This window comes from Mesoplodon mirus, assembly GCF_964341445.2.
Source record: "Mesoplodon mirus genome assembly, contig: SUPER_14_unloc_1, whole genome shotgun sequence".
In the NCBI taxonomy this organism is placed as follows: Eukaryota; Metazoa; Chordata; class Mammalia; order Artiodactyla; family Ziphiidae; genus Mesoplodon; species Mesoplodon mirus.
Window position 1 is genome coordinate 2196986 of NW_028295795.1, and position 16407 is coordinate 2213392.

The following is a 16407-nucleotide window of genomic DNA, read 5'->3' on the forward strand; positions in this document are numbered from 1 at the left end:
CAGCTACTCCTGTGTATCCGGCACTCTTCCATTGTTGTAGTCTTTGGTAACGCTGCACATTCTAGTAGGGGAAGACACACACTAAACAAAACTACAATAAATATATAATACATCAGCTGGTGGTAAGTATATAAGGGTTGCCAGACTTAGCGAACAAGAATACAAGGCACCCAGTTAAATTTCAGTTTCAGATAAACCCAGAATAATCTTTTAGTGTAAGTATTCCCATGCAGTATTTGGCCTGACTTAGTTTTAGTGTAAGTATAGCCCATACAATATGTGGGACATACGGATACTGAAAAATTACTTGTTGTTTATCTGGAATTCAAATTGAACTGGATAGCCCATATTTTCTCTGGCAATCCTGACATGGGTTACTGAGACTGTGGTTTACTGTGGTTTGTACAAAGCGGGTCTGGCATTACTCAAGAATGTGTTATAAGTGTGGTGTGTATGACACGTGACTGGTTCTTATAGAGGTATTTAGAGATGGCTGAAGTTAGTTGTGTTTGTGCAAGAGTTGAGGAGATACATGTATATAGTGTGTGTGTGTGTGTGTGTGTGTGTGTCCTATATATATAGTGTGTGTGTCTATATACATATCTCATCTCCAGCGTTTGGTGTTGGAGGAGAGGATTGTGATACAGGTGGGTTGTATGAGAACGTAGTATAGGAGGGATGCGTGTATATACCTCCATGTGCTGTGTGTGGTTTACTAAGGAAGTTATATGTGGGGTGTGTGATATTTTTGCTGCATCAGAGTGTACATGGGTGTATGAGTTACTGTCTCATAAAACACCCCTAACAAGAATTCTGTATACACTCTTACGTACACCGAGTGTCAGCCAGGTCCAGGCAGGGTGACAAGAACTTTACCACGCAGACTTATATCTGGTAAGCACTCTACCCCCATTCATCTCGCTCTTCTCTGCACTACCACACACACACACACACACACACACACACACACACACTCACACACACACACACACAGGAACATAGGGCAAAATATTCTGAATGGTCAGGGGCAGTCATTGCCTTCCCCAGCCTGTCCCAGCCACTGCCTGGAAATCTGCCTGCTGTCTAGAGCTCCATTCCCAGGGCCCATCCTACAGTCTCCAGGGCCCTGGGCCTGGTAGGAGCTACTGGGCTCTAATCTGGGGCAGAGGCCTCTAGCTGGAGCTCTGGGGTGACCACCCCTCTCCCAGGGCAAGCTACTCGCCTACATTTAATGCACGCAGGCACCACGTGGCCCGTGGCTCTCAGAGCTCCCCGCAGGACCCTGAGGCCATTTCTCACCCCCGCTCACGCGGTCTCAGTCTCTGGAAAACCCTTCCCTTCCCTTGATCTCCTTTGGGAAATTCTTCCTGTTGAAGGAATAAAACCTCCTTGGTTTCAATATGACACCATCCCTAGACAAACAATCTTCTTTCAAAGTGCATTCCACTTGTCAAGATATTTTTCAACAGGGCCTTCAACTCATGGGGCTTCTCTTTCCACTTTGGTAAAAGAGGCCAAGCAACTCATGGGTCTCTCTCAGCATCCTTGCATCCTTCACATCCCCCACCTCATGACCCCTAGGAAAGATCCAAGAGCATAAGAGAGAAATCGGGGACTGAGAAAAGCTGCACCTCTAGGTCTGTGCAAGCAGGATGCAGCCTGCTGTGAGTCCGACAAAGCTCCAGGCCCGGCTGCCCCAGGAGAGAGTCCTCAGACCAGCGGAGCTGACCTCCCATCTCCCAGGGGGCATCTGGCCGTTCTGTGCCGTCTCACACCACAGGGACCCTCCGGATAGATACGGCAGCATCACTGAGACAAGGTCTCTCGCTCCCTGCTTCACAGGTGACACGTTCTCAGTCCCCCGCTTCCTAGAGAAGCTTCAGTTTGGCAGAAACCCATGTGCCCAGCCAAGTTAACCCCACATACCTCCTCCGTTCTCGGCAGTTTCCTGGGACTCTTCATTTTCCAGATGTTTCCTCTTTTGTCGCCGTTCCATCGTACCAACTAGAAGTCTCCCTTAGAAGATGCCTCAAGAGATGTCCAACTCCTCCTCTTCCCTACAGGTTGGCCCTTCTTGGCTCTTGGGCAATCCGTTGAAATGATTCAATACAAACAAAAATAGTCAAGTCTCCTAAATGGCTGAAAAACTTGTACCACTTGGTGAACCAGCAGTAGTGCCTAGTGCTCACCAGGGCTGTTATGTTTGCAAGGTTGCCAGGCTCACAGTGGAATTCTGTGACCTCAGTGATGACATCAGAGCATTCGGTGGACCTAGGTTGAGCACAGTGTCTGCAATAGCACAGGCCCCATTTTCAAGAACAATTCCTTTTTCCCAGCCGAAGCTTTCCCGTGAAAGGGAAAGGTTCCTACCATATCTATTATAAATTGTATCATACCATGTCTATTATACAATTCACATTTTGATTGGAGATCTTTTCATGTCTTTTCTAGAGAGATTTAATATGAATGTTTTAAATGGTCTCCAGTTTCCCTGTGGAGTATTGACATTTTAAACTCTGCACTTCAATTTTCCCTCAATACGTGTAATTTTGTCACGGCTATTTCTGTACTTAAAGATGAGGAACTATATAATTGATTTCTTCATTTTTTCCCCATCTCTTTCCAAGGTACTGCATTTGATTGTGTCTTGCGACTGAGTGAAAAATGCTAGTCCTTGAGTCAGGACATTGGGCCCTTTAGCAAGTAACTCAACCTCTCTGGGCTTCAGCTTCTGTATGTGCGATCAAGAGGCTTGGACAAGCTGACTTTTCAAATGCTGTGTTTCTTTGATTCACTCTCACTTACTGATCTGCTCCTTAAGAAGAGGGTCTGTTCTCATAAAGTAACAACAGTCTCTTCCTAACCTTGGGTTGGGCGGAGTTTAACTGTTCGTACTCAGTTCGTTAGTTATATTGCCTTCTACGTATGCTTAGCTCTAAATAATTTATACGGCTCTTGTGACAATTTTTAGATCTTCTTTTTTTCTTATTTTCTTTTATAGTTTCTAATTTGTTATCGCCAGTGTAGAGGAGCCTGATTGACTTTTAAAATTTATTGATCTTGTATGTGTGTGCCTTGTTGAACCGTCTTATTAGTTCCTGCTAGTTTATCTGTGGGTTCTTTTGGGTCTCCTAGATAAATGAGCATATTAAATGTAAATAATGTGTTCTTTGGATAAAGTTTATTTTCTTGCATCTCTATATATAGAAGCAATATGTTGAATTGATTTAAATATTTAAACACTTACATACCTGTTATCACAATCTAACATTGTTTATCTTATTTTCTTTCAATCAATATTATGTTTTCAAGATTTATCCACGTGAATCCATATAGATCTAGGTCTTTGATTTTTGACTGTTTGATATTATGTGATCACATGCATATAGCATCATTTATTTTCCATTCAAGCATTATTGGACAATTGGATTGTTTCCCTCCCTTCTCTAGAACAAACAACATTTCCCAGAATATCCCTGAAGATGACTGACAGTCGAGAAGGGCCAGGCTGCCCGAAGGATTGCTACTTGCTTTTAGCCACCTTCCAACAGGCCGTCTCCAGCCAGCAATTTGAAGCACAGCTGAAATGAGAACTGCCCCAAATGTGAAGATCTTAGGAGCTTCCTAGAAGGTGGGAGGTTAATGATAGGCATCCTGCTGGGATCCCAGGGGAGTCTGAGCTGGCCTGAAGCTCATCTTCCTCCTCCACCTCTCAAGAGAAATGTGGAGGAAAGAAGACTTCAAAAACTGTGAGCAGGCAGAGGGAGAGATATTGGGGGCCGAAGCTGTAACTGAGGTCTTGGAGTGGGCTGTGAGCACGCAGAGCCTCTCGAGAGCCAGGCTCTGCCTTCTGAGGACTTCTCCCCTAAGGCTGCTCATAATTCACGTGATACCAGCCATATAGAGCCGACTTGGCCCACACTGTCACAGAAAGCCTTATCAGAATCTCTTCTTCTTCATACACTCTTGTGTCTGTTACTTGGTTATTGCCTTTGGTACTCCACTGATGTGAACCACAGTCGCCAGGGGATGGAGGACACTAGTGACCCATCTTGTTCTGTGTCCTCAGTCCACAGCTGGAGGGTAAGGGAAGAGGCCAAATGAAGGTCAAGAAGGAAAGATGGAGTTTGAAGAGAAGACCTGAGTTAAGGGTGTCTTCTCAAGTCTTGATGACTGAAATGTAGCTCCAGTACCTGAAGTCCTGCTTGTTCTCAAGGCTGACCACGGGGCTGGGTGCACTCAGTGAAGGAACCGTATACACTTAGTATTTCCTTGCTTGCTCACACTTGCCCTCCTCTGATACACCCTCTGCAAGACTGATCTTCCCCTGAAACAACTTTCCACCTGCTACTGTCATCTCAGGAACATTTGCTTCACCTTCCTAGTGTCCCCCTAGAATGCCATTGCAGCCAATTCATAATTTGATAATCATGCTGCTTACCATATTCTCAGCAACTTCTGAGAAATTTTATTCGCTTTATTCCATAGTCTTCACCCATCAATAATCTTCCTTAACTTCCTAGCTGCAGGTTCACCCATTCGGAATCATTTCTTTTGCTTTCTCTTCTTTGGCAAATCCTTTCTATCTTTTAAGGTCTTTTTCTTGTCTCTCTACCAACTTGCCTTCCTGAACTTCTTTTTTTTTCGTTTAAGTAACCTTTCAATCTCCTTCCCCAATTTCCTCATAAACATTGAGAGTTTATTCCTCACACGTTAGACAGCGGTTTATGAATGGCCAGGCATAATGGACTCAGAATGAGTTGGCACCCCCGAGGTACCTGTCTTGCTGGGGAGCCACAGGTGAAGGGCTCTCTGCTGGACACATGTTTGCATGGAGTCAGGCTGAGTGGCCTCAGGGTGTTTGCTCTGCACTTGTGGGTGTTTCTCCCTAGTTGGTTTCCTTGTCCAGCCACCTGTGACCTCCCTCCATCCAGCCCAGGGAATCCTTCTCATCACAGGGGTAGGATGTTTGTCTCATTTTCCATCACATCCTTTCCCCAAAGTTTGGTTGTGAGTTGTTCCCATTCCAAAGACCTTTCCTCTTTGAAGAGAAAAGAGAAAATCTTGTCTCTCCTTTTCTCTCACTTCACTTCTGCTCTATTATCTCCTCCGTCCAGACTGGCCCACTGACTCACATGGGTGTAGATCCAAAGATGGCAAGAAATGCCAGCAATTCTGAGATAATAATACGGATGGATCAGGAAAACTTGAAAACCTTTATCCCGCCACATTAAAAAAAATTGCCCTTCCAGTGTATTCAGAGTCTCAGTGTAGAAACACAAATGATAGAGAAATTGAATTACACTCAACTTTTTCTTTCCTCCTTTCCTGATTTATTCTAATCCTCCAAGTTAACATGATGAACTCTTTGTTGTGTAAAGTTTCAGACATTTTCTACCCATGCACACTTTTCTTCTTTTCACATTAGAGTGTGAACTAGGTCACTTTCAACATGCTGTGATTCTGTGATTCACTGTCTCCCACCGAGTCATCCACGGATAAAGTCATCTGTTTCACGGAGAAATATTTCCAATAGCTAATAGCCAATGTCTGTGGAGTGCTTACTCTGTGTCGGTTTCTTGTAACTACTTTACAGATCATTTGTACAGCGTACCCATGGACCAGGTACAATTATGACCCCCAAGTGACAGATAAGTGCAGATAAGTACAAATAAATACAGAGGCCAAGTGACTTGCCCAAGACACTGGAGCAAATCAAAATCCATGCCTCTGTAATCATTTTGCTCTATTGCCTCTGTCTGGGAGGCTTGATGATTTGGCAACTAAAACCTTAAATATCATGTTCCATTTTTATATCTGTGACACAAGCGTGGGGCTGTGATACAGGGTAACTAACCTGACTACTTTTGAAAACCCTTATGCACCTGGATGAAAGTAAGCCAGGGACTGCAAGCCATAGATTTAAGGTTTCCTACCAACTTTTAAAAATAGCTTCTTGAATGCAATTTATGTAGTGTCAAGTCTAGGATGTAGTCCAAATAGTAACAGAAAAATGGAGATATGTAGAAAAATACTTAAAGTTGACAAGTATTGGGAGTGTAGTATTTTTGGGGCCAGCGTGTAGACCACAGGAAAACTTGCTGTTTCCATCCCAAAGGGAAGAGCCCTACGTTGCAACTGCCAAGGTCCCTGGGACAGCAAGTGTGCTCCCTGCTTAGTAAAGAAGCATCCTCAGTTTGATAGAATCATATGGGAGCCTTACATTTGGTTAGCAGTTCTACAGTCTTGATGTAATAATATTTTCAGGGTGTGGGAGGGTATCAAGCTCTGAAAATACCCTTGGAGAGATCTGCTTATTAAGTTTGGCTTTTTCAGTCTCCCTACTACTTCTTTACTAAACACCAGGCGGTTTCCTTCACTTTTCAGAACCATATTGTTTTTCCCTTCTCTAATGAACTTTGAAATACTTTTGGATGAGCTATTAAGATTGGGAAAAAATAAACATCTCTTTAAAATAAGGAAGATAATAACAATGACAAGTAGAAAAAGCTCTAAAACAGAGAATATCCTCCATTCTAGCCACTGACTGGGAGTGGAAGGTTCGTGCTCGCTGTCCAGGACGTAGAAATAAAAGCTGAGGAGGTGCTGAGGCGTCTCCTGGATCTCTATGAGCCTCCATCATTTCTGCTGAGTAGGGTTGACAGATAAAATATAGACTGTTTAGTTAAATATGAATGTTTGAAAAACAACGAGTACATTTTGAAGATAAGTATGCCCCAAATAGTTCATAGGATCTACTTATACTAAAAATAATGACATTATTCATGTGAAGTTCAAGTTTAACTGGGTATCCTGTATTTTTATGTCCTAAATCTGACAGCCCTACTGATGATCCACAATGGAGGCAGTTGAGGAGTGGTACATGCTGGCTCTCGGACAGTCAGAAATGGCTTCAGCAGACCAAGGTACAGTATGAAATTCTTTTTGGATATAGCTCAGAAGCCATGGCCAGCCCTTGACTGCAAGTACTGCCTCGGGTTTCCCTGAGGTGGGGTAAACCTTCCTCTTAATGGCCTTTTGGTAAGTCTGGAAGACCATATCCAAGGGGAGCCCCAAAGTCAGTTTCATCCTCACAACCATGTTTCCAATTCCTGGAATTGGCTGCATGTGACTCACAAGAGCTGAGGAGGTTTGTGGAAGTTGGGAGTGTCATAGCTTGAACCCTTTGTAGGTAAAGTTTTGCTGTTGTGAGAGATTTAACAGGAGCAATGTGAAAGACTCCAAGTCCCCAGGTAGATAGAAATAATCCTGTTCTACCTGTGTGTATGTGACAAGTCTCTAATAGTTCAGAGAGCAAGTATCTGGTCTTAGAAAGACTGATCCAAGCTTGGATGTTTCTGGTGACAAGGCAAGGTCCTGAGTTTCAAGTTCACCTTTTATGGTTGAGGAGACAATAAGGTGGTCAGAAGGGAAATCATGGAGGAGACCTTGGCTTCATCCATCGTGCAGGCTTGTATATGTGGTTCTATGTAGATTGTGTTTCAAAGGTGGAGCTTGTTTACAACTATGAACATTCTCCGATGTGCTTTTTGGACCTTCATTCCCAGAGCGAGAGCAGTGCCGAGGCTCTAGAAATGCCATGGATATTCTGAGCTGTCAGTGGCATTTCCCCGGTACTGTTCCCTTGGTGCCGCTCCTTGAAATGTCCAAAGGGATTATCATGTGTCTTGTGGCGGGTCCTAGCATTGTGAAAGGAAGCTGCTGCCCCTGGCTCAGAGGATTTCGGATGTGGTGGGAGGAGGAGTAGTACTACGACTATAAATTGTATCACAGCATATCGATTCCATCTTGAGAGTGGGGTTGGGGGGTTATGAAGGGGGGCTTTTATTGTACTTTTATACATTGTACCCTTGAAACTAATTCAATTTTTAAAAATTAATTAATTTATTTGGGGCTGCATTGGGTCTTTGTTGCTGCTAGCGGGTGTTCTCTAGTTGCAGTGAGCGGGGGATCCTCTTGGCTGTGGTGCACGGGCTTCTAATTGCAGTGGCTTCTCTTGTTGCGGAGCATGGTCTCTAGGCACGCAGGCTTCCGTAGTTGTGGCACGTGGGCTCGGTTGATGTGGCACACGGGCTCTAGAGCGCAGGCTCAGTAGTTGTGGCACGCGGGCTTAGTTACTCCGTGGCACGTGGGATCTTCCCAGACCAGGGCTCGAACCCATGACCCCTGCATTCGCAGGCATATTCTTAACCACTGCTCCACCAGGGAAGCCCGATAATTCAGTTTTTTATAAAGAGAAGATTCCTAATATTATTCCAAAATTTAAAAATATGTAGTTGGATAACACTATGAAAAATTAACTGATATATTCTTTTATTATTTCTCTTTGCTCCCTGGATCTTTTTCCCCATCCAGTCAGCTAGGCACTGTGAGTTCACTGCATTAGGAAGGTAAAGACTCAGCAGAAATGAGGGAGAAAAACAGAAAAGTCTCAGCTTTGGAATGTTCACAACGGAGGCCACAGTAGAACAGGTGAGAATTCTGTGAACCAAAAATAAATGTCGTCTCAAATGCAAAAAAGTATTCTCTGCACTGGGAGGCAGGAGAGGGAGGGAGGGAAGGACTGAAGGAGAGAGATCAGTGTGGCCAGGGACATGGAGACTGTGCTTGAGGACGATATGCCCAGGAAGAGAATCAGAATCTGGAGAAGATTCAGCCTGCACGTGATCATTGCCTCCAGTCAGCACCCTCATCTCAGACGTTGGGAAATTCAGAGAGAGAGTGGGAGTACGTCAGGAGGGCCACGCGCATAGTCTGTGTGGCAGGGGTTGTGGCCGTTCCCTATTTGTGAGGAGTCCCCAGCAATTTGCAGGCCTCTTCTGGAAAATGCTGGCGGACGTCTCTAGTGCTTATGTGAAAGCTTGTTCACAAACCTTGAAAGATACAGATGTAGATGACAGATAGATGCATAGATAGAAAAATGTCATTAAATAAAAGCTCCAGGAAAGGTTTGGAAAATGCCCTTTATTGCATAGGACGCTTCTATTGTCATATGATGTTAGACTGAGTGCCGGTCCCTTCATCCTCCTTCAGACCACGGCATTCTGTCTGCTACTCTCCCGAGGGTCCTTTCTTCTCCCTGGAAGGGATAAAACAAATGAGGTAGAACAGGAAGAGACAAGAAGCACTCCAAGCTCTGCTGGTCAGGGTTACCCTCCAGCATTGCCTTAATGCTCAGAGCCACACACACCACAGTGAGCTTGGCTCCAGATCAACTACCACGCAACGAAGGTTCTGGAACATTTCCATATCTCGGGGGACCTCATTTCCACGTGACTCTCTTTCATATTCCCCTTTGTCACAGAAGGCTAGGTCCAGTGGTCCGGGTGAGATCTTGGCTCAGGCCCAAGGCTCTCAGACCTCAAAGTTCTGGTCCTGCAAGGGCCCCTGTCCTCTCTTGAGACCACTCCTGGCTCTCTCTGCCGAGAAGGAGCTGCTGGCAGTACGTCCTCTAAGAGTTGAGGTCCATCGTGCAGACCCTGAGAAAACTCCTAGGAAAAGGCTCCACCTTCTTGTTTACGTCAACAGAGGTCAATGCCTTTCTTAGTGCTGGGTGTGTCCCATTTGATGCAACTGCAGAGCCATTAGGTAAACCAGCACATGTGTGCGGCCCCTTCCCTTAGACTCCTCTGGGCCCTCGTGACATAGGCTCAGAAGACTGCCAGCCTCAAGCCTTACCTCTTCCAAGGGACGGCCACACCGTCTTCCAGGATCTTCTGTCCCATGAATCTCAGTTGCTGTTTGGAACTCAAAGGAGAGAAAAGACCCTGCCTGCGGGGTCTCTTTGGGCTGGGGCCTTCCCCCGTGGGCTGCTCTCCCTCATTCTCCTTTTCTTCTTGCTTCTCTACCTCCTTCTCCTCCTCCTCCTCCTCCTCCTCCTCCTCCTCCTCGTTCTCCTCCTCCTCCTCCTCGTCCTCTTCCTCAGGGGTGCTCTCGGATTCCACATTGCCCATCCGCTGGGCCATGGTGAGATGAAAGGCACGGCAGCTGAAGCCCTGCAGGACGCCGCCCTTCACGTGCTGCTGGAGGATCTCCAAGGTGGGGAAGACCCGGCAGCAGGCCATGCACCTGAAGCCGGTCTCCATGGTCAGCATCCAGTCCGCTGTCTTGGCGCTGGGTCTCTCCTCGACGGCAGGTGGCCCTGATGGGCTGCCTGGCTCTGCCCTTTCCTCATACTCTTTCTCCTCCCCAGTGGGCTCACTGTCAGACAGGAGGCTTTCGGTGCACACATCAGAAGAGGGGTCAGTGGCTACTGCGCACACATCCTCAGGAAGGGTCACTTCTTCTATCGTCAGCTGCTTTTCAGGCAACTCCAAGGGTTTCTTTGTCTTCCAGGAGACAGCGACACCCTTGTTCACTTGTACCTGCATGTAGTATATTTTCATGCCCCTTTCCTCTTTGTCTGGGTGCAGATAGTTCTTACAGGGTGAAGAGGGTGAGGAGGAGACACAGTGTGATGGGGAAGCGGTCTCTCCTTCTTCCTGATCCTGGGCTAGGGGTGGTCTAGGCTGGGCAGTGTCTCGATGAAATCTCCGGATTCCTGAAAAAGGAAATTAAAACCATAATAACATGCATGGGCCATGCCGGAAGCTGAGGGAGCAGGTGTGGTAGACGAGAGAGGGACATTGGCACGACATAGCAATGTCGTGAGCTTGGTGTCCGTTGGCCGTAGGACGGAGTGGTGTATGTGGTGTCATCTGTGGGCTTTTCATGTGCGTGGGGGGGTATACTGGAGCGGTGTCTGTATACAGGGGTGTGGAGTATGGTGGTGAGGGCTGTAGTATGTGAGGGATGCGGCTGGATGCGTGTACGATGAGGAGTGTGAGTTTGGGAATATCGGTGGTGCATTCCTTGTGGAATGGGGCTGTGGTGCAGGAGAGTACTGTGGAGCACGTGCTTGGGGTTGATGTGCACTGAGAAGGGCTGTGTCTGGAGGGCACGTGTATGTGTGAGCTGTGTGCACCTGAGCTGGATGGTCCTGCTCTCAGGCTGGAGGTGTATGATGCAGAACTCTGTCCTTCTCTGGAAGCAAAGGCAAAGACAAAGACTACATTTTCCTCTGAAGATGCTTAATCTGGTCCCTCTTCCCTCCACCTCAAGCCCAGACCTTTCCGGCCCCTGCTCCTTGACTTCCCCACCATGGTAGTAGCAGTATTCACACACACACCCCCAGACTCAGCTGGCATCCACGCCCTCGGAACAGCTCAGCCATCCTGCCCAGGCTCCTCCACAGAGCCCTCATCACCTCTGATGACCCTGGATTTCCTCTCAGCCTCCCTGGGATCTGTGTGCCTCCTGCTTCACAGCCAAGCACCCCGTCACCTGAGGAGCCCCACGCCCTTACCAGCGTAGCTGAGCTTGCGCAGAGTAGAAGTACAGAAGAAGTATTTAGAGGCAGAGGAGACCTCCACTGCCCCTGGGCTGCAGCCTTGGGCCACCACAGTGGATCCAAGCCGAGGGGGATCCTCTTGTGACTTCGAGATTCCTGAGGGAGGAATGAAAGGCTCAGGGTGGGTTCATCAGTCCTCTGTCCACAAATATTTACTGAGTGTGTGACACGTGTCAGGTGCAGTGAATACACACAGCTGAGAGTGTGGTTCCCAGTGGATCCTCCAGGATTTAATTCCAATCAATACTTATTCTCTCACTGTCTAGTTGGTAATGTAGGCCTCGGTGGTGACTGTGAGTGTGTGGGAAGAGTGAGTGACGTGTATCAGTTAAGTCTGTGGTAAGTGTGGGGTTGGCATGGGGAGCACAGTGCAGACGTGTCTATCTGTGTCTGTGGCCTTTGTGTGCATGGTTTCTGTTCACAAGTCAGGAATTCTGGGACATGTAACGTTTCCTCATTACATGGTGTGGCTTGTATTTATGGTGTGTGTTCATTCATTCATTCACCAAGATTCAGTAAGCAGCTACTCCTGTGTATCCGGCACTCTTCCATTGTTGTAGTCTTTGGTAACGCTGCACATTCTAGTAGGGGAAGACACACACTAAACAAAACTACAATAAATATATAATACATCAGCTGGTGGTAAGTATATAAGGGTTGCCAGACTTAGCGAACAAGAATACAAGGCACCCAGTTAAATTTCAGTTTCAGATAAACCCAGAATAATCTTTTAGTGTAAGTATTCCCATGCAGTATTTGGCCTGACTTAGTTTTAGTGTAAGTATAGCCCATACAATATGTGGGACATACGGATACTGAAAAATTACTTGTTCTTTATCTAGAATTCAAATTGAACTGGATAGCCCATATTTTCTCTGGCAATCCTGACATGGGTTACTGAGACTGTGGTTTACTGTGGTTTGTACAAAGCGGGTCTGGCATTACTCAAGAATGTGTTATAAGTGTGGTGTGTATGACACGTGACTGGTTCTTATAGAGGTATTTAGAGATGGCTGAAGTTAGTTGTGTTTGTGCAAGAGTTGAGGAGATACATGTATATAGTGTGTGTGTGTGTGTGTGTGTCCTATATATATAGTGTGTGTGTCTATATACATATCTCATCTCCAGCGTTTGGTGTTGGAGGAGAGGATTGTGATACAGGTGGGTTGTATGAGAACGTAGTATAGGAGGGATGCGTGTATATACCTCCATGTGCTGTGTGTGGTTTACTAAGGAAGTTATATGTGGGGTGTGTGATATTTTTGCTGCATCAGAGTGTACATGGGTGTATGAGTTACTGTCTCATAAAACAACCCTAACAAGAATTCTGTATACACTCTTACGTACACCGAGTGTCAGCCAGGTCCAGGCAGGGTGACAAGAACTTTACCACGCAGACTTTATATCTGGTAAGCACACTACCCCCATTCATCTCGCTCTTCTCTGCACTACCACACACACACACACACACACACACACACACACACACTCACACACACACACACAGGAACATAGGGCAAAATATTCTGAATGGTCAGGGGCAGTCATTGCCTTCCCCAGCCTGTCCCAGCCACTGCCTGGAAATCTGCCTGCTGTCTAGAGCTCCATTCCCAGGGCCCATCCTACAGTCTCCAGGGCCCTGGGCCTGGTAGGAGCTACTGGGCTCTAATCTGGGGCAGAGGCCTCTAGCTGGAGCTCTGGGGTGACCACCCCTCTCCCAGGGCAAGCTACTCGCCTACATTTAATGCACGCAGGCACCACGTGGCCCGTGGCTCTCAGAGCTCCCCGCAGGACCCTGAAGCCATTTCTCACCCCCGCTCACGCGGTCTCAGTCTCTGGAAAACCCTTCCCTTCCCTTGATCTCCTTTGGGAAATTCTTCCTGTTGAAGGAATAAAACCTCCTTGGTTTCAATATGACACCATCCCTAGACAAACAATCTTCTTTCAAAGTGCATTCCACTTGTCAAGATATTTTTCAACAGGGCCTTCAACTCATGGGGCTTCTCTTTCCACTTTGGTAAAAGAGGCCAAGCAACTCATGGGTCTCTCTCAGCATCCTTGCATCCTTCACATCCCCCACCTCATGACCCCAGGGAAAGATCCAAGAGAATAAGAGAGAAATCGGGGACTGAGAAAAGCTGCACCTCTAGGTCTGTGCAAGCAGGATGCAGCCTGCTGTGAGTCCGACAAAGCTCCAGGCCCGGCTGCCCCAGGAGAGAGTCCTCAGACCAGCGGAGCTGACCTCCCATCTCCCAGGGGGCATCTGGCCGTTCTGTGCCGTCTCACACCACAGGGACCCTCCGGATAGATACGGCAGCATCAGTGAGACAAGGTCTCTCGCTCCCTGCTTCACAGGTGACACGTTCTCAGTCCCCCGCTTCCTAGAGAAGCTTCAGTTTGGCAGAAACCCATGTGCCCCAGACAAGTTGCCCCCCACATACCTCCTCCGTTCTCAGCAGTTTCCTGGGACTCTTCATTTTCCAGATGTTTCCTCTTTTGTCGCCGTTCCATCGTACCAACTAGAAGTCTCCCTTAGAAGATGCCTCAAGAGATGTCCAACTCCTCCTCTTCCCTACAGGTTGGCCCTTCTTGGCTCTTGGGCAATCCGTTGAAATGATTCAATACAAACAAAAATAGTCAAGTCTCCTAAATGGCTGAAAAACTTGTACCACTTGGTGAACCAGCAGTAGTGCCTAGTGCTCACCAGGGCTGTTATGTTTGCAAGGTTGCCAGGCTCACAGTGGAATTCTGTGACCTCAGTGATGACATCAGAGCATTCGGTGGACCTAGGTTGAGCACAGTGTCTGCAATAGCACAGGCCCCATTTTCAAGAACAATTCCTTTTTCCCAGCCGAAGCTTTCCCGTGAAAGGGAAAGGTTCCTACCATATCTATTATAAATTGTATCATACCATGTCTATTATACAATTCACATTTTGATTGGAGATCTTTTAATGTCTTTTCTAGAGAGATTTAATATGAATGTTTTAAATGGTCTCCAGTTTCCCTGTGGATTATTGACATTTTAAACTCTGCACTTCAATTTTCCCTCAATACGAGTAATTTTGTCACGGCTATTTCTGTACTTAAAGATGAGGAACTATATAATTGATTTCTTCATTTTTCCCCATCTCTTTCCAAGGTACTGCATTTGATTGTGTCTTGTGACTGAGTGAAAAATGCTAGTCCTTGAGTCAGGACATTGGGCCCTTTAGCAAGTAACTCAACCTATCTGGGCTTCAGCTTCTGTATGTGCGATCAAGAGGCTTGGACTAGCTGACTTTTCAAATGCTGTGTTTCTTTGATTCACTCTCACTTACTGATCTGCTCCTTAAGAAGAGGGTCTGTTCTCATAAAGTAACAACAGTCTCTTCCTAACCTTGGGTTGGGCGGAGTTTAACTGTTCGTACTCAGTTCGTTAGTTATATTGCCTTCTACGTATGCTTAGCTCTAAATAATTTATACGGCTCTTGTGACAATTTTTAGATCTTCTTTTTTTCTTATTTTCTTTTATAGTTTCTAATTTGTTATCGCCAGTGTAGAGGAGCCTGATTGACTTTTAAAATTTATTGATCTTGTATGTGTGTGCCTTGTTGAACCGTCTTATTAGTTCCTGCTAGTTTATCTGTGGGTTCTTTTGGGTCTCCTAGATAAATGAGCATATTAAATGTAAATAATGTGTTCTTTGGATAAAGTTTATTTTCTTGCATCTCTATATATAGAAGCAATATGTTGAATTGATTTAAATATTTAAACACTTACATACCTGTTATCACAATCTAACATTGTTTATCTTATTTTCTTTCAATCAATATTATGTTTTCAAGATTTATCCACGTGAATCCATATAGATCTAGGTCTTTGATTTTTGACTGTTTGATATTATGTGATCACATGCATATAGCATCATTTATTTTCCATTCAAGCATTATTGGACAATTGGATTGTTTCCCTCCCTTCTCTAGAACAAACAACATTTCCCAGAATATCCCTGAAGATGACTGACAGTCGAGAAGGGCCAGGCTGCCCGAAGGATTGCTACTTGCTTTTAGCCACCTTCCAACAGGCCGTCTCCAGCCAGCAATTTGAAGCACAGCTGAAATGAGAACTGCCCCAAATGTGAAGATCTTAGGAGCTTCCTAGAAGGTGGGAGGTTAATGATAGGCATCCTGCTGGGATCCCAGGGGAGTCTGAGCTGGCCTGAAGCTCATCTTCCTCCTCCACCTCTCAAGAGAAATGTGGAGGAAAGAAGACTTCAAAAACTGTGAGCAGGCAGAGGGAGAGATATTGGGGGCCGAAGCTGTAACTGAGGTCTTGGAGTGGGCTGTGAGCACGCAGAGCCTCTCGAGAGCCAGGCTCTGCCTTCTGAGGACTTCTCCCCTAAGGCTGCTCATAATTCACGTGATACCAGCCATATAGAGCCGACTTGGCCCACACTGTCACAGAAAGCCTTATCAGAATCTCTTCTTCTTCATACACTCTTGTGTCTGTTACTTGGTTATTGCCTTTGGTACTCCACTGATGTGAACCACAGTCGCCAGGGGATGGAGGACACTAGTGACCCATCTTGCTCTGTGGCCTCAGTCCACAGCTGGAGGGTAAGGGAAGAGGCCAAATGAAGGTCAAGAAGGAAAGATGGAGTTTGAAGAGAAGACCTGAGTTAAGGGTGTCTTCTCAAGTCTTGATGACTGAAATGTAGCTCCAGTACCTGAAGTCCTGCTTGTTCTCAAGGCTGACCGCGGGGCTGGGTGCACTCAGTGAAGGAACCGTATACACTTAGTATTTCCTTGCTTGCTCACACTTGCCCTCCTCTGATACACCCTCTGCAAGACTGATCTTCCCCTGAAACAACTTTCCACCTGCTACTGTCATCTCAGGAACATTTGCTTCACCTTCCTAGTGTCCCCCTAGAATGCCATTGCAGCCAATTCATAATTTGATAATCATGCTGCTTACCATATTCTCAGCAACTTCTGAGAAATTTTATTCGCTTTATTC

At 46.1% G+C, this 16407-nt stretch overlaps 1 protein-coding gene across 1 annotated transcript in view; it reads right to left on the reverse strand.

Moving 5' to 3' along the window:
• Window positions 1-4065: 4065 nt before the first annotated feature.
• The window catches only part of LOC309816125 (protein FAM170A-like), a gene marked incomplete at both ends in the record, with an annotated part of 121832 nt that continues 109490 nt past the window's right edge, over window positions 4066-16407 (reverse strand). Inside the window, one exon of the mRNA XM_082646792.1 lies at window positions 4066-4076. Within this exon, the coding sequence (XP_082502918.1) occupies window positions 4066-4076 (11 nt within the window). The remainder of the gene's footprint in view (window positions 4077-16407) is intronic.